The 25,360-nt window shown below is 35.3% G+C and overlaps 1 protein-coding gene across 3 annotated transcripts in view; it reads left to right on the top strand.

Annotated features, from left to right (window-relative positions):
- The window catches only part of ELMOD2 (ELMO domain containing 2), a 31,969-nt gene extending 9,056 nt beyond the window's left edge, over positions 1–22,913 (top strand). For all 3 annotated transcript variants that reach the window (XM_045467085.1, XM_045467078.1, XM_045467095.1), the window contains exons 4-9: positions 3,924–4,021; positions 4,268–4,397; positions 6,937–7,070; positions 10,306–10,374; positions 11,873–12,006; positions 19,331–22,913. In XM_045467085.1, the coding sequence (XP_045323041.1) occupies positions 3,924–4,021; positions 4,268–4,397; positions 6,937–7,070; positions 10,306–10,374; positions 11,873–12,006; positions 19,331–19,476 (711 nt within the window). In that variant the 3' untranslated portion in view covers positions 19,477–22,913. The remainder of the gene's footprint in view (positions 1–3,923; positions 4,022–4,267; positions 4,398–6,936; positions 7,071–10,305; positions 10,375–11,872; positions 12,007–19,330) is intronic.
- The last annotated feature ends 2,447 nt before the right edge of the window (positions 22,914–25,360 follow it).

Below are 25,360 nucleotides of genomic sequence, written 5' to 3'. Positions count from 1 at the left end.
TATGATTAAAGAGAAAGAAAGAAAACTGTCATTATTAACAGGTGGAAGAGTTTGTGAGTGCAGAGAACCCTAAGAAATCTACAAAAACTACTAGCATTATTAATAAATGAATTTAGCAATGTCTCAGGACACTGTGTTTCTATAAGTTAGCAACAAACTTTTGGAAAACAAAACAATACCACTTACAATAGCATTTAGAAACAAAGTACTCAATGATAAATTTAATGAAAACTACACAAGACTGCACTAAAACTCGTTTTCCTAAGAAACGTTAAAAGCACAAAGATTACTCCAATCATCAATTGGAAAATTCAGTATTATTAAGATGTTAATTCCCAAATTGACCTGTGGATTCAGTGCAATTCCAGTCAAAATCCCAACAAGCTATTTTTGAAGAAAGTGACAACTCATTCTAAAGTTTACACAGCAATGTAAAGTTCCTAGTACACCCCAAGTAATCTAAAAAAAAACAAAGTTAGAGGACTTAAACTACCTGAATGGAAAACTTTCTAGGCAAATAGATCAATATAACAGATGAGAAACCAAAAATAGACCACATGTAATTTTTTCTTAGAGGGAAAGAGTATGTGTATGTGCACATGCATAGGAGCAGGGTGAGGACAGAGGGAGAGGGAGAGGCAGAGAGAATCCCAAGCAGGCTCCGTGCCCAGTGTGGAACCTGTCACCAGGCTCTGTCTCCCAATGGTGAGATCATGACCTCAGCCCAAATCAAGAGTTGGATGCTTAACCAGCAAACACCCAAGTGCCCCATAGACCACATGTCATTTTTAACAAGGATTCCAGAGCAATTCAGTGAGAACAGGAAAGTGCAACAAATAGTGCTAGAACAATTGGATATCCAAATTGAGGAAAGTCGGGACTCAACTCCTATTTCCCCTACATGTGAAAATTAATTTGATACGTGCTTTACACCTGTGTTTAAAATTTTAAAGCTTCTCAAAATATTGGAGAATATCTACCACCATGGGTTAAGCAAAGATTTCTGTTAGAGAAGATAGAGTGCTACCATTTAAGAAAAAGTTGAAAAATTAGGCTTTATGAAAATAAAAACTGCTTATCAAAGATGTCTTTTAAAAATGAATTGGCAAAAAAAAAAATGGATAGGCAAGCAGCATACTGAGAAGATATTTGGTTAGCACATATATTTGGTTAGAGACTTGTATCTAGTAAAGTACTTTGAGATCTCTAATAAAAAGACAACACAATTTTAAAAAGGGGAAAAGCCTTGAATAGTCACTTCACAAAGGAAAGAGATGCATATGCGTGTATACACACATATACATGTATATAAATATATATATATATATACACATACGTACATATACATGACATGGAACATATATTCATATATATGTACGTATAAAAGTATATATAAATAAAAATGGCCAAAAAGCACTTCTAAAAGTTCTCTACATTATTAGCAGGGAAATGCAAATTAAAAGCACGATAAGGGGACGCTACATGCACACTAGGATAGGATGATGAAATTTCCTAAATGTAATGGGCTGACAGCACCAAATGTTGGTGAGCACCTATGGGAGTATAAAATGCTACCATTACTGTGGTGCTACCATTACTGTGGAAAATGGTTTTGGCAGTTTCTTCAAAGTTAAACATATCCCGTGTCTTAGCAATTCCACTCTTAGGTGTGTAAGAGAAATGAAAACCTGTATTTACAAAAAGATAATGAAGGATCTTTATGGCGACTTTATTGATAATCATCTAAAACTGGAAACCGTGCAAATACCCATCACAAGAATGAATAAGCAAATTAAGATCTATTCATAAAATAGAATATTACTTGACAGTTAAAAGAAACAAATTACTGTTAAAAGCAAGAATGTGAATGAATCCTAGGAACATTGAAAGAAGCCAGACACAAAAGAGTACCTACTTTCTGATTTGATTTATGTGTACACTACAAAGTTATGATGATAGAAATCAGGGTAGTGGTTGCTTCTTAAAAGAACAGTTGATTGAGAAAGGGGCACGAGGGAACTTTCTGAGGTTATGGAAATGTTCTACATCTTGATAGGGATGTGTAATACTTGGTTATGTGCATTTGTCAAAATTGATCAAATTGAGTAACATCTGTTCCTTTCACTGGATCTGTAATATACCTCAATTTTTTTTTAAAAAGTCAGTCTGCAGGAAAAAGTATTTGCTAAGAGACTAGACATTGTTTCTAATATGAACTCTAAGTTTATGTAGGGCTTTAGCAAGTTCAGTCACTCATTCATTCATAATGTAAGAGTAAATAAGAGAGACAAAGCCCATTGGCAAATATATAAAATAAAAGTAAACAAATATGGTGTAGTCAGTGCTCTGTCACTGAGGTATGAGCATAAAAGGAAGTAGCTAACTCCAGGGCCAAGGAAGGCTTCACAAAAGGAGGTGATATTTGATGAGGTTTGTCATGTTTTAGGAGGCAAAAGGCTTCTATCCATGGTAAAGGTAGCCCTTTCATTAGTCCTGAGTTTTAAGCTTAAGTTTTAAGTTTTAAGATATTTCCTGTAGGCATATTACCTCAGCATTTGACCAACTAGACCTTGTTGACCATATGTGTATCTTTACTGTCAGTCTTTGATCATTTTCCTTCTCATTTTTTAATTTACTTTGGGGAGTCTTCTTTTTCTTCCCTTTTCTTGCTTTTAAATAATAGTATGCATTGCTGTACTTATCTTTTACTGAAACAGTTGCCTTCCCACAGGTTTTTATCTGTTAAATATCTCCATTTAACAATTATTTGTCACTTATCTTTTACATGCAGGATATGAAAAGATGAACTAGATACAATCTCTGTCCTCAAAGAATTTTCTACTTAATATAAAAATAACTATAATATAGAAAGTAGAGTATATCATAGAAAGGTTATAGATAAATTATTATGGGGATTCAAAGAGAGGAGAGGTTAATTCCACTTGAATAGAATCAGTGAAGGCTTCTTTGACCTGGTATGTGAGCTAACTTAAAAATGGGAAGTATTGATATGTTAGTGATTGGGAAAGAGCATTCCAGAAGAAAGGCCCAGGATATGCAGAGGTATAACTCCAGGTATGATGAGAATATTTTGCCTGGAGTTATAAGGGATACCAGAGAGGATTTTGATGGTAGTTTACAGAGGGATAAGAGTTAAACTTTTTAAGGGTAAGAAAGACCTGAACTTGTTTGATTGTTGAAAGAAGGATCCAGTGGACATTTATAGGACATATTATGTAAGAAATCTGCTTTATATGCATAGAAAAAAGACTAAGGATATCTGTTACCATGGGCTATGTCTGGGGGGTCAGTAATTACAAGAATATTTGAGTTCTTTCTGCTCTTCTGCATTTAAGTTTTTTAACTTTTTTAAAAAATATTTATTTATTTTTGAGAGAGAGACAGAGAACGAGTAGGGGAGGAGCAGAGAGAGGGAGACAGAATCCAAAGCAGGCTCCAGAATCTTAGTTGTCAGCACAGAGCCCACTGTGGGGCTCGAACTCACAAGCTGTGAGATCATGACCTGAGCTGAAGTCAGAAGCTTAACCGAACGACCCACCCAGATGCCCCAAGTTTTTTTTAACTTCTGCATTAAAATTTTTGTACACATATTTTTGTTATGTAATTAAAAAAAAATTATATATCTGCTTCATGCACCCACTGTGGTGGTAGCTCATTTGCTAAGAACTTACCAGTTGAGAACCTATTGATTCCAGTTGAAGAAGCCTTTATCTGATACATCATGCTACTTCTCTTTTATATATGTTTGTATGTATGTATGTATGATTTTAGCCCTAGTGAAGCAAATTTGGTTTATTTTACATTTTAATATATGCATTGTAAAGACTAAATGCCCCCAAAACTTACTATTGTGTTTCAACTATAAGGGATTTTCCTCATTCAGCTTTCTTTCACATAAACAGGTTTTGCAGAAAGCAACACTTGTTGTTCAGAGTGAAGTAGACAAATGTGTAGAAGATATAATGAAGGAAAAGAATATTAACCCTGAGAAGGATGCCAGGTATGCTGTCTTTACAGTATTCTCTTTTATTATACACTTGTATGGTGAGGTGTGGAGATCACATGCACAGTTATAAAATATTGGAGCTGAAGGATTTGTAGGGATCATCCATTTCAACCATTTCACTTCACTAGATGAGGAATTGAGGAGATGCTTTCTAAATAGACATACGAACCACAAGCTATGGAAGACATTATTGTGATAAGAAGATGTGATTTTTAAAAATAATAATTTTATCGTTTTCAGTTTTAAAATCTGCATGAAGGCATGCTTACTGCAGATATCCGGTTATAAACAGCTCTATTTGGATGTAGAGAGTGTGAGGAAAAGGCCATATGATTCTGATAACCTCCAACATGAAAAGCTGCTTCTCAAGGTAAAATTTTGTTTTCAGTATTTGGAGTTATTGGACACTGCAAAAATAAATTGGGCTTGAGCTAGTAAGGTCTGTGTGCAAATTCTAGAGGCTTACACAGTCATCCAACTTCTTTGCCCCTTTTGTTGGCAAAAGATTTTGAGTTAACTATTTTTATAATATTCCGATAAGCCTCTTTAAAATATATTCACATAAATTTTAATGTTTTTAATTCTGAAATAAAAGATAAACTTATTAAGAGAGATATCTTTTTAACTGATAAGTATGAGTCCATAAGCTTCAGATGTTCCCTCTACTTTTTGTATAAATCGCTCATTTAAGTTAGGCATTTTTTTTTAGCTTACTTTCAAATTGTGAACATGGATGTCCCATTTCATATTATTATGTCAAATATTTTAGGATTTATGGAATGTGAATTGCCAAATAATGCCACCACAGATTTAAAAATTAATAAAGTAATAAAATTTACTTTGAATTTTCCTATTTCTTATTTCTAAAGTATAAATACGTGAGGCTGGTGAGAGGCCAAAATTAGAGATTAGTATACCCGGAATAAGCTTTCCAGATCATCTGGTCTAGCATCTTCATTTTAGGTTTAGGGATGAGGATTCTAAGGCCCAAAGAAGATAAAGTAATTTGCTTTAGGGCCAATTTTATTTTTAATGGTTAAAGTCAAAGGAAATAGCACATTGTACTTGGAGTTAGGAGTTTGTTATACATAAAAATGCTGTAGAAAGAGGCATTAGTAGTATCTAAGTAACAGTAAGAGACAAGTTAAAAAAAAAAAACAACCCTGTTTTTCAAAAAGAGTATAAATACATACTTCACTTAATTTTAAAATTAAAAATAAAACTTGATTTTGTCAAATGAGGATGATGAAAATACGTATCTCAAAGGGCTGTTAGTGTAGACTGAATTTATATATTTAAAGTTATAGAAAAAAAATTAAAAAAACACAAAGTTTTAGAATTGTGCTGGGCACTCACTGTGGCTTGGCCTCTGTTTATATCCTCATTGTTAATCATTATTCCCTTAACTTCTGATCCTTTTTACATAATACCTTCCCTTTAGAAGGGGTAAGATGTAAATCCAAGCATTTTAGTCAAGGGAATTTTTATCTTAGTGATTCATCATGAAACCCAGTTTTAAAGGTAAAAAGCCAGTTGCTGGCAGTGAACCACCCAGCCATTGCACAGACTCAGCAGTCTCTGTGGGTAAAGTAGGTACGTGTTTCTGTAAGTGTAGTTTAAGGCCCACCTTCACTAAAGTTAACCAGTGTCTTAATATTTAGAATTGAAGGTTCTAATTTTGCCCTATGAAATCAGAATCACCAGAGATGGAACCTAGCAGTTTGATATTTGTGCATTTTATTTTACTTTATTTTATTTTTAATTTTTTTAAGTTTATTCATTTTGAGAGGGACAGAGAGAGTAAATGGGGGAGGGGCAGAGAGAGAGGGAGAGAGAGAATCCTAAGCAGGCTCTGCACTGTCAGCACAGAGCCTGATGTGGGGCTCAAACTCACGAAATGGGAGACCATGACCTGAGCCGAAACCAAGAGTTGGACACTTAACCAACTGAGCCACCCATCATCAAACCCCTTGCCAAACTCATGGAGAGATGCCAATATGTTAGTAAAAAGAGAAGAGACCAGGGAAAATCTAATGTAATGCCTGGATTCACTTCGGGGCCAGAGTCTTGACCCTGTCTTAAAGTCACAAGCCTTCACATTTTATTTTAGGTGACAGGATACTCCTTTCATTAGGAGTCCTTTACTCAACAATGCCTGAAATGGTAGTGAAATGGAAAAAAATGCAGGTATTTCTGTGCTGCAAATATTCACAAACTTTTTAATAATTTTTATAAGTCTGTTTTCTTTGATGACTTTTGTGGTATTGAATTTAGAAAAGGATTAAATTTTTTCAACTTTATTTTGCTTTGGTTAGTTTGTTGCTAATATTTGATTTCTGTTCTTAAATCCTCAGTCTTAAGGAGCATATTTACTTGAAACCAAGCCATATTATATTTTTCTTTTAAAATTATGAAAATTTATAAAATAATGATCATATGGATTGAAATACTAGCAGTCTTACTTCTTCATGATTCCCTCCCTGTCTCCCTTCTGATTAGGGACTAATCACTCACCATTAGAGTGGAGCCTACTTAAGTATTTAGTGTTTGAGGCAAGGACCAAGTACCTAACAGTGTTTTTCTTAAGGAGGCAGTTTACCAATGCTGGTATATATGTATTACTTAGTAAATAAAGATACTTCACTGTTTTAGATATCTGTATACTTGACACTTTTTCAAAGTCTACTGTTCTTTATATCAGTCTTTTAAGTTAGGGTAAGTATGCTGCATTTTTTAGGATAATTGTAATGTTCTCTTAAGTATAGTTTTTGTTGAACCTATAATTTGTCTACAAAAGCTATTTAACATTGAAAGCATTTGACTTAACTCATATTAGCTATGAGAAGAAAAATGTCTTGGTAAATTAAGAACATCACTATTATTTGTAATATGGAAGCATGTTTGTACAGCTTTGGAATCTTCTAATGCCCACGAAAAAGTTGAAGGCTAGAATCTCCAAGCAGTGGGCTGACATTGGTTTCCAGGGTGATGATCCCAAAACAGACTTCAGAGGCATGGGCATACTTGGATTAATCAATCTCGTGTAAGTGAAAATAAACTTTTTTTTGTCTCTAAGTGAAATTACATGAAACCTCCAATATTATTAAACTCTAATAATTGATCTAGTTGTTTCACACTTTCTCTGAATTTGAATAGCTACACTGCTAGAAGTATTTACTGATGTGCTGGCAACAATATGAAAACATGGGAAAGATTTTCTGTGTGTATGATTTCTTTGCTTACTAATATCTTTCTTCTTCCTTTCTCTCCCTGGCCTCCTTTCTGATACCTCTTAAGTAATTATATACACTCTTTTCTTACTCTTTTTATCTTCTTGCCTCTTCTCTCTTGATTCTCTAATTCCATTTTGGGAAATACAACTCGATAAGATACAAATAAAGTGTCTTCACACTTATTCTTCACCATCTGTAACAAGTGATCCAAAGCCCTGAATTTTCAGAGCCTATATGAACTCTCTCTTTTTGTTTTTTTCTCCTTTAATACTTACACTTGGGCACATACATGAAATTCCAAAATATGTGATTAAAGTCAGAATTGATGGCAAAACTATTCTAGAAAATAAACTGAAAGATTAATATGGATGTGGATATGCAAATTAAAAGATTCTAGTTTTTGGGTCTCTCCTCGAATTGTGTTTTATAGACTATAAAGTGCCTAGAATGGGAAATGTAACCAGTAGCAAAGTTTGGATGGTTGTCACTGTGAAAAAATTATTCCTAAAACTGTGCTCGATTGTTAATATTGAGAAAAAATGACTAGATTTGAATGGATAAAGCTATTTTTGGGGAAAACAGACACAGGAGGGTTTTGATATCTCCAGTTTTTTTTTCCAGTTACAAAAGTATTTAATTTTCTGTAATATCTAAATTTTATAAGTATAAAGATTCCCTGTAAGTACAACTGCCAAAGATGTAACATAATATAAAAATAATAATTACAAAAAGTGAGATTGCCAGTTTTCTACTTCGATAAACAAACTTCCAGTTGGAATTGAAGTAGAATAAATGCAGTTTGTTTCCACTTGGAAGAATTATACAATATTTTAAAATTCTTTGTTTTTCAGAACACATGGATTCTTTGTTCTTAACCTTTAAAAACCATCTTTTTTCTTGGTACTTGTAAATTACACAGATACTTGAACCTCAGTTAGCTGAACACTATTCTGATGTTTCTTTTCTTTTTATGAGTAACATTGCTTCTTGCTCTTTTCCTAAGAAATCAAGATTTTTCAGCATTTGCCAGGGGGGCACTTAATTTAACTTAACATTGAAATAAGTTGGTAGGATTTGATTCAAGACCGTAGTAAGGGATTCCAATAGACCTTTAAATGATTTACAGACACTTTTATGTGGAGCTAATATTGCTAATTTGAAAAATGACCAAGATGCACATATGTTAATAGTTATTTGATTGCCAATGATGTACTAGAGATGGTTGAAAACAGAAAAAATCAGAGCTGATTCCTCTACAGTTATGTTTGTTGTTCCGTGTATGGAGCTATGAGTCTTCGGGGTCAAAGTAGCAATACAGTCAACAAGCAGGCGAGCTGTTCAAATATCCACATGTAATTTATTTTTTATCTTTCTCTGCCTTCGTTATCTAATCTCTTGAGATATTTTGTTGCTTTGAAATATAGCTGGTAGTTTGATAATAATGACTTAGGTTGAATGAATGTTGAGGCAGGTGTAGAAGAAGAAAGGATACTGTACAGAAAATGAATTCAAGAGAGACTGAAGAATTCAAGAAGAAATCTGAATAGAGGAGCAAATAGAAGCAGGTGACTAGAAGAACATACAAATTAAAGCCAAAACTGTATGTAGGAACGGAGAAAAGTTAGGAAGGAAGGAGAGGGATGGAAGGTGGGCAGGCAAGCATGTGAGAGGGAAGGAGGATAGGAAGGAGGGAGGGAATTCAGTGCAGATTATTGTAAGGAATAGTTTTCCTTATTGCACAGATGTTCCTTTTTCTTAGATGCTCTTAAGATAGGGGTTGACTATAAGTTCATCAAGGAAATTAAATACTGTTCTGTGTTACAGATTGAGTATTTTAAGAGTAACTTGATTATTGAAATAATGTAATACTGAATTATATTAGTATCATGTATGAAAATGAAATATAAATAGTTTAGTAAAGGCATCCTTAGAGCCAACCTAGGGATAAAGAAGAAAAATGAGAGTATGTAAGGAAAGCATTGCACTAAAACCGAACTTTTCCTTTTTGGGGAATTATAGATCCCTTTGAGAATCTGATGAAAGTTTTGTATATTCTCTCCCCAGAAAATGTATACTCAGGAAAATTATGCATAATTTAAGGTGGTTCATGGATACGCCTTCATTCATGAATGATCCTTCATTCACAGACTTCTGAGTTAACAACTCTTGTTTTTTAATGGGTTGAATGTTAGAGCCAGTAAAGAAAAATGGAAATCTATATTATTAATCTATAGAAGGAAAATGGGAAAATTTGGTTAGAAATTTCTGTACTTTATGAAAATCTCAATGATTATGCCCTCTAAAATTTAAATGAGCCATGGAAATCCACTTTTTATTCTACTTCTTATCCTCATATAAGTATATATGTATATGTGTATGAGTACCAGTGCGTCATGAGGTGATCCAGAAGGTTGAACAGAAGACTAGTCCCTAGCTTTAAGAACTCAAAGAAGTTTCATTACTATAAGCCAACAGGATGTATGAGCCTACAAACAGATAGCTTTATATATTTCTCTGTGGTACCTGCTAATACTTCTGTTTTATGGCCAGCATTTTAGTTATACCACTGCCAAGGAGGATATTTTTAGTGCAGAAGAAAGGCTATTGACCTTCTTCTGTTTGCATGGAAAACACCATTACACAATACTGACCTAAGCTGCAATAGAAGAAATAAGCCAAGGTGAAAGGATGATGTCCCAACAGGCACACATGGACTATTTTATAGAAAATTTAAAATCACAACAAACAAACAAGAAGAACTCTAGATCTGTTTTAAAGATAGATAGAACGCCTCTTGTTAAATCATTTGTTTGCTTAAGTACTTTAAAGCCTTGCCAAGGGCCCATGCCGTGTACTAACAGGATAGGCCTGATAGCTCAGAATTAAATTTTGACTCAGAAGCATTTCCGAGTCCCTGAAATGATTTGAGATGGAGATTGGGATGATTGTGGCAGTATTATCGTCTTAACAGTAGTTTTTTAAATTTCTCCTGGATCTCTTCAATTTGAATGATGTATTTTATTATTTTTCCTAAACTTCTTAAAGGTATTTCAGTGAAAACTATACCAGTGAAGCTCACCAGATTCTTTCCCGTTCAAATCATCCAAAATTAGGGTAAGTTGGATAGATCAAGGCAACTATAAATTCTTGAATGTTAAAGTGTTGATGAGATTATCTGGCTTTGAAAGTATTTCATGGTATTTTAAAAAATGAGATTATTTTTAATAAGAACTTTATAAAGGATATTGCATGATACATTATTTTAAAAGTTAAGTGGATCATAAATCAGTTTTCTATTCAGTATATTTTTGTCACAAGATATAGTTTGTCTATAAAATGGAGGTAAGGAACTTTAAGAAAGTTTCTTGAGGAATAGATTTGAAAATCGGAATAGGAAATAGCTTTGAAATAGAAATAGGAAAATGAAAATAGCTTTGAAAATTGTGAAGTGAAATGTAAATGAGGCCCTATTATTAGCTTTATCATTATTATTTTATTCTTATATTCCAATGAGACCTATCTTTGAAAAAACGTTATTAAAATATTACATTATAAAAATAAATACTCTGATAATGGAGAAAATGTCAGGTTACCCAGTGTGTGTTAGAAGTCAATGAGAGTGTATGTAGTACTCTTTTTAATTTTTTTAAGGATTTTGGTTTTTGGTATTTGTGTGACCAAAGCTTTATATTTATTTATTTATTCATTTATAGCTTTACATATATGTGTGTGTATATACATACACGCACACATATGCGTGTATATACACACACACAAACATATATATTGGATTTTTTTTTTAGATTTTTATTTAAATTCTAGTTAGTTAACATAGTGTAATACTGGTTTCAGGAGTAGAATTTAGTAACTCATCACTTACATACAACATCCTGTGCTCATCACAAGTGCCCTTCTTAATACCCATCACTCACCTAGCCCATTCCCCACTCACCTCCCTCCATCAGCCCTCAGTTCTCTATAGTTAAGACTCTCTTATGGTTTTCTTCTCTGTCTTTTTCCTTACCCTATGTTCATCTGTTTCGTTTCTTAAATTCCACGAGTGTAATAATATGGTATTTTTCTTTTCCTGACTGACTTGTTTTATTTAGCATAATATACTCTAGCTCTGTCCACATTGTTGCAAATGGCAAGATTTCATTCTTTTTGATGGCTAAGTAGTATTCCATGGTGTGTGTGTGTGTGTGCATATGTGTGTGTGTGTGCGCGTGCGTGTGTGTGTACATACATACACACCACATCTTCTTTATCCATTCATCAGTCAGTGGACACTTGGGCTCTTTCCATAATTTAGCTTTTGTTGATAAAGCTGCTATAAACGTCAGGGTGCATGTGCCCCTTTGAGTCAGTATTTTTGTATCCAAAGCTTCATTTTTACTTTCTTAGATTATATCCAGAAAGTCAACAGCCTCTAAAAGAACAGAAATCTTTTATCTATTCTGGTTTATTTTTCTTAATAGGTAGAGATTATTATAGAATCAATACTGTATTAGAAATGGATCAAAGTAACTTTTCACTGATTTCTTGCATAATTTTAAAGTTATTTTATGAGCTGTTTGGCTAGCTGGTATAACTGGTAATGTTTCTGACATAGGTATTCTTATGCAATAGTTGGAATCAACCTTACTGAGATGGCTTATAGCTTGCTAAAGAGTGAAGCTTTGAAGTTTCATCTCTACAACTTTGTTCCTGGTATACCGACAATGGAACACTTTCATCAGTTTTATTGTGAGTATTAAAATGACTTAAAACTAGATATTTCTAAGAGAATCTTTAAATCATTAGGAAGATATATAATTTAATATCTCTATTAAGTATATAACTTATGCTTTTATTTAGGGTCTTTGAAAAACAGGGAAATAATGGTAGATGGGTCCCCAAGAGTATTTTACCATCAGTTTCTATATTTGCTGAATAAAAAAATTCAGCAAGGCAGTTTTTTCACATATATGCAAATTTAGGATTTATGCAGTTTTTCTGTAGACATCCATTTTTGTAGTCAACTATAAAATGAATTTTCTCTCTTGAATCCTGGTTAGTGAATGCTGCTGAGTCAAGGACAGACCATTCACAGATTATTTTGTTAGTCTTGTAAGAAAATTTAAAGGAACGTTCCCCACCTCCTATCCCCACCCCCCCACCCCCCTTTTCAAGGCCAGGTTTTCTGGTATTAGGTTGGTGGTACTTAATAACTGTTCCTAATGCTGTCATTATTACCACTGTTCCATTAACTTTTATTGTGATGGTATTTGCACACACTGAAGGTTTAATCAAATGAACTTATCTTGTGAAGCTGTTGCTCAGAGGCAAAGAATTTAAACCTAGCATAGTTTCCCATTCTACTTTTCTTGATCTTTTTGTAACACCTTTTGCATGCTGGCAGGATATAGGAAACTAGTTAGGTAATAAATTGCCGAATCATAACTTCTTTATCTCCATTGTTGAAGATGTCATCCAAGTCTCTCCTTCACACGCCTCCCCGGCCTTCCCTTGATCTCTTACTCCCGGCGTGTCGCTTCTTAAATTTCTCTTGCCTTTATCTACTTTTTCCCACCCCCCTTGTAACTGCATGACATCAGGCTTTGTTACTAGATTACTGTTTTAGCTTTTTCACTAGTCTTTCTCTGATGACCTTCTTCCAGTTCTTCTACACATTGAAGATAGGACTATTTAAAATGAAAATCTAGGGGCGCCTGGGTGGCTCAGTCGGTTAAGCGTCCGACTTCGGCTCAGGTCATGATCTCACGGTCCGTGAGTTTGAGCCCCGTGTCGGGCTCTGTGCTGACAGCTTGGAGCCTGGAGCCTGCTTCCGATTCCGTGTCTCCCTCTCTCTCTGACTCTCCCCTGTTCATGCTCTGTCTCTCTCCCTGTCTCAAAAATAAATAAACATTAAATAAAATAAATAAAATAAAATGAAAATCTAATCGTTTTGCTCCACTGCCTACAATTCTTTAAAAGGTTCCATTAGAAGGCCTTTCATAATCCATACCTTGGTAACTTCTCCAGGTTCATCTTCTGCCAAACACCAACTCCCCACAGTCTGAAATTTAGTCACCCTGGTCTTCTTTTAGTTGAGCAAATGTGTCGTGCTCTCTCTTGACTCTGGACCTTTCACTCTGCCTGGAACACTGTTCTGGTCCCTCCTTTCTTTCTAGGTGATGCTACTCATCTTTCAAATCTCAGTTTAGACATGACATTCTCAAGTCTTACCAGGGACTTTGTTCCTTCGGCTACCCATTTCTTTCTCTATTATTCTTCTCTTCTCCTCTTTTGGAATATTTTTATCAGAACTAGTGACCTGCTTTGGTATCTCCCATTCATTCATTCATTCATTCACTTGCTGTGTGTCAGATGCTGTTCTGGGCACTGGGGATATGGCAGAAATGAGGCAAAATCTCTGCATTTATGTAACCTTCATTTTCCAAACCAAAACGAAACATTCCCTTAGTGTGGCATCTACTTCCAGTTACCACTGCCATTTATCTGCTCCCCTTCGTTGTAGAACTTTTAAAATAAATGCTGTTTTCACTTCCTAACTGCTCATCTTTTTTCTAACTCCCTACTACACTGCTAAAACGGATTTTTTCAGATACATGAACAACCTTTTTTGTTGCCAGATCCACTTGCCACCTTTTTTTTCTTTGTGTTATTTGATACTTTTAGCAGCACCAGGCATAACGACCATGCCTTTCTTCTTGCAACCTTATCTGGGCTTTTCTGATGGCACATTCTTTTGTCTTTTCTCTGGCCCCAACTGACTCATCCATAGACTTTTTATGCTGAGCCTTCATCTACTCCCTTACTAAATGTAGGAGCACCTCAGAGCCCAGCCCTAGACCCCCTTCTGTCTTCAGCCCTTCATTCTATCTGCAAGTGGTTTTATCTAGTCCCCTGTTTGACATACCATATTTGTACTAGTGATGCCAAAATGTACATCTTCAGCCCAACCTCTCTCTCTAGCCTCCAGCATTTGGATGTCTAGATTTTTTTTTTTTAATGGAAAAGGTTAAAGGATCTCATGGAGATGGGCACACAAAGTAGGAGTTGATACAATGTGTTTTCAGATGGAGGGTCAGGTTTTTCAGGTCCGTAGGACCCCTGTCGATGATCTGCCTGGGGGCACTGGTTTCCTTTACCATAGCAGAGTTATCATTGTAGTTTTATGTATACACCCTCCTGGCCCTTCCTGACTGTACTAGAGATGTCTCTGTGCCTTGACTGCTCCCAGATACAAATCGTGAAACCAGGTCAATATAGCCCCAGCATACCTATCCATTAGTACAGACTCTAAGTGTGTGTGTTCGTCCTATGAGCTGGGAAGAGACCCTTCCTTGCCTTGGGTCAAGCTCAGCCAGTCTCCTTTTTTAGGGGTTGGGCATTTTGAACAGATTTTTATCCAAATCTGCATCATCTTTTCCCTGTTCTCCAGGTCTTATCTTTCATCTTGTTGCCAGGGAACTATTTATCCCCATTAGTCTTGTTTGATTTACTCCCCTAAACCTCTCATTGACTTTTAGCATAGTGTCTAGGGGCGCCTGGGTGGCGCAGTCGGTAAAGCGTCCGACTTCAGCCAGGTCACGATCTCGCGGTCCGTGAGTTCGAGCCCCGCGTCAGGCTCTGGGCTGATGGCTCAGAGCCTGGAGCCTGTTTCCGATTCTGTGTCTCCCTCTCTCTCTGCCCCTCCCCCGTTCATGCTCTGTCTCTCTCTGTCCCCAAAATAAATAAACGTTGAAAAAAAAAAAAAGAAAGGCTTTCTAACTACGACTAAAAATCTGGAAAGAATTTCTAATCTTGACTAAATAAAACATATCTGTTTTCAAGTTTAAAATGATACTCTCGGGGCGCCTGGGTGGCGCAGTCGGTTAAGCGTCCGACTTCAGACAGGTCACGATCTCGCGGTCCCTGAGTTCGAGCCCCGCATCGGGCTCTGGGCTGATGGCTCAGAGCCTGGAGCCTGTTTCCGATTCTGTGTCTCCCTCTCTCTCTGCCCCTCCTCTGTTCATGCTCTGTCTCTCTCTGTCCCAAAAATAAATAAACGTTGAAAAAAAAAAAAAAAAAAACTATAGTGGCATAGTGTCTAGACTCCTGGGACTTCACTGACGGCCTCTGATAATTTGTTTTCTCTATGAAATATATGCTTGTTTAAAGATGCCAGTTGAACATAAAACAAATATAAAAAGAAACAATCAAAAAATTCTCCTCTCCCCCAAATTAAACATTTTACCATATTTAAGTAAATAACAAAGTGTGATAGGTAAGAACGCAGTGCAAAATGACTTCTGCCCAGTATTTTTTCCCCTATTTATGGGTAACACGAGCATCTTTGGATATTGTTGATCTCAGTGCCCTCAGCATCAACATCTTGTTTGGCTCCTGTCTAGGAAGAGCATCAAGGTAATATCTGAGGTGCAAAAGTCATAGGACCTTCTCAGTTGCCTTGTTTTTATCAGTTCTAGATTCATAAGAGCTGTGCATCATCCTAGAAACAATTAAGCTTATGTCTCAAATTTCTTGGAACATTTAAAGCAAACACACACACACACACACACACACACACACACACACACCCCTCTCTTAATCTTATACACTGGAGTTTCCTCCCCCAAATTGATTTTTATACCCTTTACTGTAAAGTTTTATGTCTTTTAAAAAAAAATCTTTATTTATTATTATTATTATTATTATTATTATTATTAATGTTTATTTATTTTTGAGAGAGAGCACACATTGAGCGGGGGAGAGAGAGGGGGACAGAGGATCCAAAGTGGGTTCTGTGCTGACCACAGAGAGCCTGACGCGGGGCTCAAACTCACGAACTGCAAGATCATGACCTGAGCTGAGGTCGGATGCTCAATCTATTGATCCACCCAGGTGCCCCTAAATGCTTATTTTTTGAGAGAGAATGAGCAGGGGATTGGCAGAGACAGGGGGAACAGAAGATCCAAAGCGGCCTCTGTGCTGACAGCAGAGACCCGATGTGGGGCTCTCACTCAAGCTCTGTGAGATCATGACCTGAGCCGACACTTAACTGAGTCACCCAGGTGCCCCTGAAGTTTTTTGTCTTAATTAAGGTTTTATTCTTATATTCTTTATTTTTAGATATTCTTTTTAGATATTCTTTTAGATATTCTTTTTTAGGTATTTAAATATCCTTTATTTTTAAGAGCATATTCTAACTAGAAAATAATTTCAAACCTTATTTGTTGGGGGACTGGGCCCAGTTCATTTGCACAAATCAATTCCAAGGTCAAAGTTTTTGTGTAGAATAAAGAACTATAAAGAGATTAGCTTTCACATATATTATTTCCCTGTGATATATCTCCATCTCCCATTCCCCTCGTTATCCCTACTGCTTTTTTGTTGTTGTTACTGTTCTCTATAGACAAGGCTGGAAACAAGTGAGTGCGAATTCAGTTTCTTAGCTCCATTGTCACCCTTGTGTTGTATGTCAAAAATGCAAGCAGATATCCAGTGTCACCTGAGTGGTTTGGTGATTCAAAAAAAAATAACTCAAGTTTGTATAACAGAAAAGTTATGGCTCAATAACAACTTTATTGAGGTATAATTTATATACCATAACATTCACCCATTTCAAGTGAACAATTCAGTGAGTTTTGGTAAATTTGCCGAGTTATACAACTAACACCATAGTCCACTTTTAGAACATTTTATCATCCCAATAAATCCCTCATGCCAGTTTACAGTTAATCCCTGTTCCTATGGTTACCTTCTTTTAACCCCTTTTGGAAAACCATAAGTGCCCCTGTGGCTTTGGTCAGGGACAGTAAAAGCATACGGGGAATTTTGAGGTTAGAAATTTTGTATGGTGTTTCTGTTGAGTCTAGTGTTTGAAACCTCCTAGAGGCAAAACAGCAATAGATGTGCTTTGTGGATACAACTCTTTTCCATCCTTTTCTGCAAGGCTTTCGGAGTCTTGCAAGACCCTGTCAGCCCTCTGTAATTTTGTTATCATCTCCTGCAGTTTCCTGATGTCTCATTAAATCAATTTAGCCATTATAGTCTCAGGCTGGTCTTTCTCTGAGACCAGTTTACATTATAAACCAACAACTCAGTTCTGAAGCAAGAAATTGCTAGTACCTTATACTTGAGCAGTTTGTTTGAAACCTAAGTACTCATTTGCTTAGGCAGTAATGAAAAGCAATTTAAAGGACTTACAAGAATGGTAAATAGATGAGATATAATTGCCAAAAATAATAAAACAAAAATATCAAATTTGCATAGATGTCTTAGTTTTCATACTACCCAACATATTAATCTCCAAATTTTTTATTGTACGTCCCTATCAATATATTGGGAGTAAGCATGGGGGGGAGAACAGGTTCAATTTATATATGAATGTATAATTTCTATAGATGTATTATTCTAATGTATGCACAAAGTAAATTTTGAATGAAATAAAGATTAAAAACAATACCACTTAAAAATAAGTACAAGATTACCATTCTCAGTTTGGCTTTTGGGAATGAAAAGCCCTCTGCTCAAAGAGGCCTTATTCTTTGCTGTTCTCATATATCCTAGTTAACAAAAATCTGTTTTATCATATCAAGAGATTACTTTGAAATCTTTTTTAAATTGGCCTTCTTATGAAGTGATATTTCAATGTTGAAATGTCATGGTTCTTAACTGTTAGTATTTGCTTTATGACTAATTTCTAAAATGGAATTTACTTTTTTTCATACTAAGTGATTATGATTATCTAGCCACACTTTTATGTAGTCACTGTCTTTCCCTCCCCTCCTCCATTTATCTGAAATAAGTCACTTCTATCCCTTATTAAAAATCCTCTCAGAAGAGGAAATGAGATTCTGGTGGATACAAAGTCTAATTTATAACATAATAGAGACCACTTGGGAACTATATGATTTGGGCAAGTTACTTAAGCTCTCAGGGCACCTGGCTGGTTCAGTCACTAGAGCATGCGATTCTTGATCTCAGCATCATGAGTTCTAGTCCCATGTTGGGCATAGAGATTACTAAAAAAAAAAAAAAAAAAAAAAAAAGTAAAAACTCTCTGTGCCCCCCATTTCTTCATCAGTAAAATGGGAATAACAATACCACATCATAGGCTTGCTGGGAGAGTAAATACATGAGCAAGTGGTGAGCATGACTATAGTAGCATTTGTTAAATAAATACATATATTTGGTTGAATCCAAATATGGTTTAAGAGTGATTTTAAATTCACATTTTTTGCTTGTAAATGTATCTATTTACGTTTTTATTTTTATTATGTACTGTTAATACTTTGAGGGTTAACTTGGCTACTGTCATGAGGATATTGAAAAACAAAAACATTAAGCCTACTATTTAGAGTTTGTGTATACTTTTTTTTTTTTTTTAGTGTATATGCTGCTGAAGCAAGCACTGTGTATTCTTTTTAAAAAGAGAAGATGTTGATAGTTCATTGAAGAAAGTAGAAATAATTATTAGATTTATAAATCAAAAGAAAACGGCTTTTGTGTACTTTATCCTTGTCTAATGTCTTCTTGTTATTTCAGATTTTTTGTTTACTTGAGGGGGGGTGGGGAGAGAGAGAGAAAAAGAGAGGGGGGTGGTGGGGAATCCCAAGCAGGCTCTGCACTGTCAATGCAGAGCCCGACGAAGGGTTCAAACTCACGAACCGTGAGATCATGACCTGAGCTGAAATCAGGAGTGGGACGCTTAACCAACTGAGCCACCCAGGTGCCACATTTTCTCATTACTTTCATATTTGTGTTTCAGGGGTCTCTGGGAATAACTTTTTTTCCTATTCCCAAGCATCTTTTGACAGTACTGTATCTCTTACATTTGAGGGATTTTATTGATACTTGAGACAAACAGTAAATATACTAAATATTTTATTGAAATTCCTGCTTATTTTGAACAAAAATATTTCTTATAAGGTTTTTCAGGTTTCTAGTAGTTTAATATGATTTCTGATTGTTGTATTTTAATATATAATTTAAAGGATGGTCCTGTACTTTAAAATGAGGTGGTTTGGTTGTGATTTCCCTACTGAGACTATATTTATGTTTTGTTTTTCTTTAACCTCAGGTTACCTTGTCTATGAATTTGACAAGTTTTGGTTTGAAGAAAAGCCAGAAAGCATTATGTATTTCAACATGTATAGAGAGAAGTTTCATGAAAAGATTAAAGGACTCTTACTGGATTGTAATGTATCACTTACTTTAAAAATATGAATCATCCGTAGTATCTTCTATTTCTACCACATTTTGCACACACAACAGAATTTATATGTTGTAATAGAAAGTATCTGATCAATTACACTCCTTATATATAATTTCCTACAAAAAGATTTCAGAAATTCTATTTAAGAAAGCTAGTGGACAATCAGTGTATGTTTACAGTTGTTTATACACTGTTTTCCAAAGGTACCTTATCCTTCCAAAGATCCCTTCTGTAGAGTCCTGTGAACTACAGTTTGGAACTTGGGACTTAGCCCATTTAGTGTAAAAGTACAAATCAGGTATTTGTATTTAATTGGTTGATTAAAATGTGTAAGAATCAGTTTTCATTTTTATGTGTTGTACTATCAAGTCAGTATCGTAACCTTTCAAAGCTCTTTTAAGATTTTTTTGTGTTTTAGTTTGGAGATGATTGTTCTTTTTCTTTGTCATGTTTTCTTCCTAGGTTAATTAACAGGAAGAGTAGTTCTTCATGGTTTTCTTTGTTTGCATCTCAATCACATGCCCTAATGTTGCTTCATTAGTAGCAAAAAGCATTGATATGTCAGACAGGATAAAGAATCATGGCCTCTTCCTTTTTGGTTTCCCTGATTATTTAGCATAATGGATAATGAGAGAATGACAGTATTGGTGACTAGCTTTTTTGTTTCTAAATACCACACTTTAAAATATCACAGTGGTATTTTAAAGCTTAAAAGCATTTTCTCATCTTCAGTTATTTGCTTTTCAGTCAGTTGTAGAAAAGAATAATAATGCTTGGTGTGAAGGCCTTTTATGAGGCTTCTCTGCCTGTGAGTGTTTATGAAAAGAGATGTATTGGCTAAGAAAATCTAGACTGTATTCAAAGGACAGTGACTATTTCAATAAAACTGTCTTTGAACTTATACAAAAGGAAAACTTAAAGCTTTTCAAAAATACTGGTGAAACATCATTGGTTTATTTTATTTATGGTTAACTGTTGCTTCTTTTTGCTTTGCCTCCATGGTGTTTCTGGATAATGGTATATGGACTTTATGGGTATTCTTTGAGTTAGTGGTCTGTGGGATTCAAAAGTAGCCTGAGGATGATGACTGTGCATTTCGTATAGCTTTATTCTCCTAAAATCTCAGGAGGGCATCAAGTGCTGTCAAGGATTATATAGTGATGAGCTTCTCATGGGAATGATTTCTTCCTTGTGTGTTTTAGACATTTGTACTCCTAGCAAAACTAAAAGAGTTTAAAGATAGGTTTGTCTGATCACTAAGTTCTTAAATCCTACACAAACCGGCCTATTAAAGACATATTTTAAATATGATGAGAGTTAGCCCGTCTTTAAATGTGTATATCAGGTGCTTAAGGACTGACTCATGTGGTAGCAAGACCCGAGACTTTCAGTGTTCGTTCATGTCTCTTGACAGACCTCTTTCTGCAAACTTGTCAAAGAGAGGTAAAAAACATCTGAGTGGAAAGTAACAGATGCAGTGTCGTATAGCACACACATTGAAAGCGCAGCATCAAAACTATTACTTTCTCAACAGGATAAAACACGTAAAACTTGGGTTCACTTTATTATTGATTGTGGTGGTTTAGTGTCTCCATTTCACAGGCATTTAAAATTGGTTTCTTGTAGGAGACTTCTAAACCCTGGGATCATCTCAATTTTTTCTTTATGCTTTCAGTGCATTAGTTTCTAGCTCTGCAGTTCTAGGAGATGTAGCAAAATCCTGGTAAGGATCAGGTGCTAACCATTAAAGCTCATTTTATAGTGTTTACTATTACATGGAAAGCAATTCTGTTAGTCTTTTAATGTTTATGCTGAAAATTCTTACCTTTATATTTTAATCTTTCAACAGCTGAGGTCTTGAACTGATTTAAACCTTTGTCAGTATGCTTAATAAAGAATGACACAAGTATGTATGGAAGGGAAAACTTTTTAAAGTAATCAAGTTTTTCGCCTTCTATGGAGGAAGAACACTTTGTAATAATGTTTTGAGAATGTCATTTGAAAGTTTGGTCAGTAATATGTTCTTTAAATCCATCACTGTTTGTACAATATAGATACTGTCCTGCTTTTGCTTCAGATACTCAATAACCATTTCAGAAGCTCTGTAGTGAATTGGTCTAAAAGATACCAATAAATTCTAGAGTTTGATAGTCTGGAAGCCAAGCTAAGCGTCCCCACTTGTAAATTAGAATGTAACATAGTGACATACATGAAAAAATATAATTGTGTCTCCTGTCCTATTTTTCCTTGCTTTCAGCATATGTGTGTTAGAATTTTATGTAGTCTTAAAATCCATGTTTAGAATCTTCCCTGTTTCTGTAATAATGAATAAAATACCAAAGTAGTGATAGAATTGAAGTAGCAGGAAAATTATGTTTGTTTTAGCATCAGAAAAGTGAATCGATGTTAAAATCAATTTTTGTATACGCCAGATCAAAGAGAGCGTGCCAGTGACAAGAATGGTGTAAAAATAGAATTATACTGGTCGTAGTTCAAGTATGTTCTGAAAGACAATCTTTAGGGAAATGGGAGAATCAGGGGATATCAGTATGTCAGTGAACCTAGATCAGCCTCTCTTTGTATATAAATATGGTGATATAGTTAGATATAAAAATCAGTGTCTTACTGGCACCAGTTTAGAAAACAGGATCTTTTTCTTAAAAAAATGCCCATCCTGATTTTTTTTCTACTTTAACAGCTACTTGGATTTGTATGTATTTTTCTATGTGAAAAATATATGTACTCTTCATTTTTATTCCAGTATTAATAATTGTTTAAATACTGTTTCTCCCCTTTGCATTCAGCGAAATAGAACTTGGTCAAAGATTTGCTCAAAGGAGCAGCATTACATGAGTGGAAAGTGGAATTCTCGTTTCCAGAGCAGAAAAGATTACACACTATCATGGCACAGAAGAGAAGTTTGGCTTGGAGGGCAATAATGTTTAGAATTAATGATCAGGGGCCAGCAGCTATTTTCTCAGGATAAATGGTCCACCTAACTTCTCTCTGAACAAGTCTGGGGAGGCTTCCTTTCCATTTTCACATTTATGAACCTCTCCGCACAAGCAGATTTTTAACAAAGACGAAGGGACTTATTAAACATCTGAGAGAAATCATGAGTGAGCTGGTTCTTTTTTTCTGGCTTCACCTTTTGACAAGAAAACGTTTAAATGTAGTTCAGGTAAGACCTAACTATTATAGGGCAATCCTTTTTTCTTTCTTTCTTTTTTTAATTATAGGGCAATTCTGTGGTTCTGTTAATGTATTAAAAAAATAAGCAGTGGCTTTCCCTGGGGGAAAAAGTGCTGGTTGTCAACTTAAAGAAATCGATTTTTGTCTACTTTGGATAAAACAATTAACTTCATATGTAAAAGCAATAGTTTAAATGTGATGTCATTTTGTTCAGAATGTTGTGAACAAATAAAAAAGTGTGTCAAAATTGTTACAAGCCACTCTGCTAATCCTTCTGTCTCTTCCTATCCTCCCCATCCCTTACTTAAGCCATTTATGTTCATGAAACAGTGACTTCCTTATTTAACCCTTTAATCATGTTCCTATAGGGTAAATCAGAATACACAGAAAATTTTTATTTTTGTGACTAACTCATCCACTAATTACCTATTTAAGATGTTATTGGGTAACAACAATTGGTTATGAGACCAGAAAAGAGCTGGAAAAAAAGAAAAGAAGCTACCACTCCCACCCCCCATTCTTACAAAGGATAGGAATAATTCATACTGCACTGCAGTGTGCTTTTCTTAACTTTACAGTGTATCTTAGATACATTTTTATATTAATACATAGCTTCCTTATTCTATTTATTTACAGCTGCAGAGCATTCCTCTGTGTGTGTATCATTTTGAACTAAACAAAAATACTACATATGGAACTGGTTGGATTCAGCAAATGAACTTTTTTAAAGCTAATACTAATTATTAGCTTTAAAATGTATGTATTAGAAAAAAGTGGCTGAAAATTAAAGACAAAGCAGTCATCTCAAGGAGTTTGGCGAAGATCAAAATAAATGTAAAGAAAATAAAGAAGGAGATATTAAAGGTCAGAGCTTAGATGCATGGAATAGAAATGCATACAATAAAATCAACAAAAGTAAAAATTTGTTGCCTGGAAAGACTAATAATACTGATTAACCTTGGTGAGATAAATAAAGAATAAGGGGGGCGCCCGGCTGGCTCAGGGCAGTTAAGCATCCAACTCATAAATTCAGCTCAGGTTGTGATCCCAGGGTCGTGGGATGGAGCCCGATGTCGGGCTTTGTGCTGAGCATGTAGCCTGCTTGGGATTCTCTCTCCTTCTCTCTCTCCCTGCCACCTGTTCATACTTACTCTCTCTCTGAAGTAAAAATTTTTAAAAATTTTAAAGAATAAGGAAGAAAACAAATAATGATACCAAGAATTGAGTGTGAAACATCACTACAGATCCTGCAAATACTGGAAAGAAAATGTGTTGAGGATAACCTCAAAAATTTGAAAATTGAGATGGGATATAAACATTTCTAGAAAAATACAACTTACCAAAACAAAACTGTACAGAAAGAAATAGGGAATCAAAAAGTCCTAGCACTATTAAATGGATTCAGCAATTAAAAACCTTTCCATTAAAAAACCTACAGTTCTGTGTAGCTTGCACTGGTGAGTTAACACATTTAACAATAAAATGGTAACAATTTTCATAATCTTTTCTAAATGATGAAGGGTGGAAACCCTATAATTCATGAGACTATCATAATCTTTTTTTTTTTTTTAATTTTTTTTTTCAACGTTTATTTATTTTTGGGACAGAGAGAGACAGAGCATGAACGGGGGAGGGGCAGAGAGAGAGGGAGACACAGAATCGGAAACAGGCTCCAGGCTCTGAGCCATCAGCCCAGAGCCCGACGCGGGGCTCGAACTCACGGACCGCGAGATCGTGACCTGGCTGAAGTCGGATGCTTAACCGACTGCGCCACCCAGGCGCCCCGAGACTATCATAATCTTGATGACTCAACCCAACCAGGACAGAACAAAAAAGAATAATTATATGCTAATGTCACTTTGGATGCAGTAATCCTAAATAAAATAGAAGCACACTGAAATCCAGAAATATATTGAATTTCATATATTACATAATAAATAATGAACTGCATATAGATATGCTGTTTTAATGTGTGATCAATTATAGCTCAGTTGGGTTAATTCCCAGAATAAAATTAATGAAATTTACCACGTTAATATTTGAAAATCATATGATAATCTTAAAAGTCGCAGGAAAAGCATTTGATAAAAACTCGACATCCATTCATGTTAAAAACATAGCAAATGAGAAATAGGGGTTACCTTAATTTTACAAAATGTGTCTTTATAAAATAAACCCTAGCAAATATATTTAATGGTAAAATGTCTGGATCAGAAATAAGAAAGGGTGTCACCACTTGTATCAGTCAGCTTTTGCCACAGGAACAATGCATAACAACCAATCATACAAAAATCTTAGGGGCATACGAAAAAGCATTTCCTCCTCACACATGGGTAGGCCAACCAGGCAGTTTTGCTAATCCCAGCTGGATTCAGCTGGCCTTAAATATAGGTCGTGGGTTTGCTTCTTGTCAGCTCCATGTGACTTGTTCATCTGGGACCAGTGGGCTACCTGAGGTATGCTCTTTATACGGTGCAGCAGAAGCACAGAAACAAGCCCAGTGGCTAAAAGGTATTTCAGGCCTTTGCTAATATGTCCACCAATGTTCGCTTGGTCATCTAGCAGGTCACATGGACAAGTCCAACATCAATGAAACAGCGAAATATACTCTATTAGGAAGGGGTAAGGAGTGAACATTTGACGAGTAATCCAAATCGTCACAGCACATCTGTTCAAAGTTGTGCTAGAAGTCCCACCTGGTGC

Source organism: Leopardus geoffroyi, chromosome B1 (assembly GCF_018350155.1).
Source record: "Leopardus geoffroyi isolate Oge1 chromosome B1, O.geoffroyi_Oge1_pat1.0, whole genome shotgun sequence".
Taxonomy (NCBI): domain Eukaryota; kingdom Metazoa; phylum Chordata; class Mammalia; order Carnivora; family Felidae; genus Leopardus; species Leopardus geoffroyi.
Note: the sequence above shows the minus strand (reverse complement) of the source record. Positions and strands in the feature narration are given on the sequence as shown.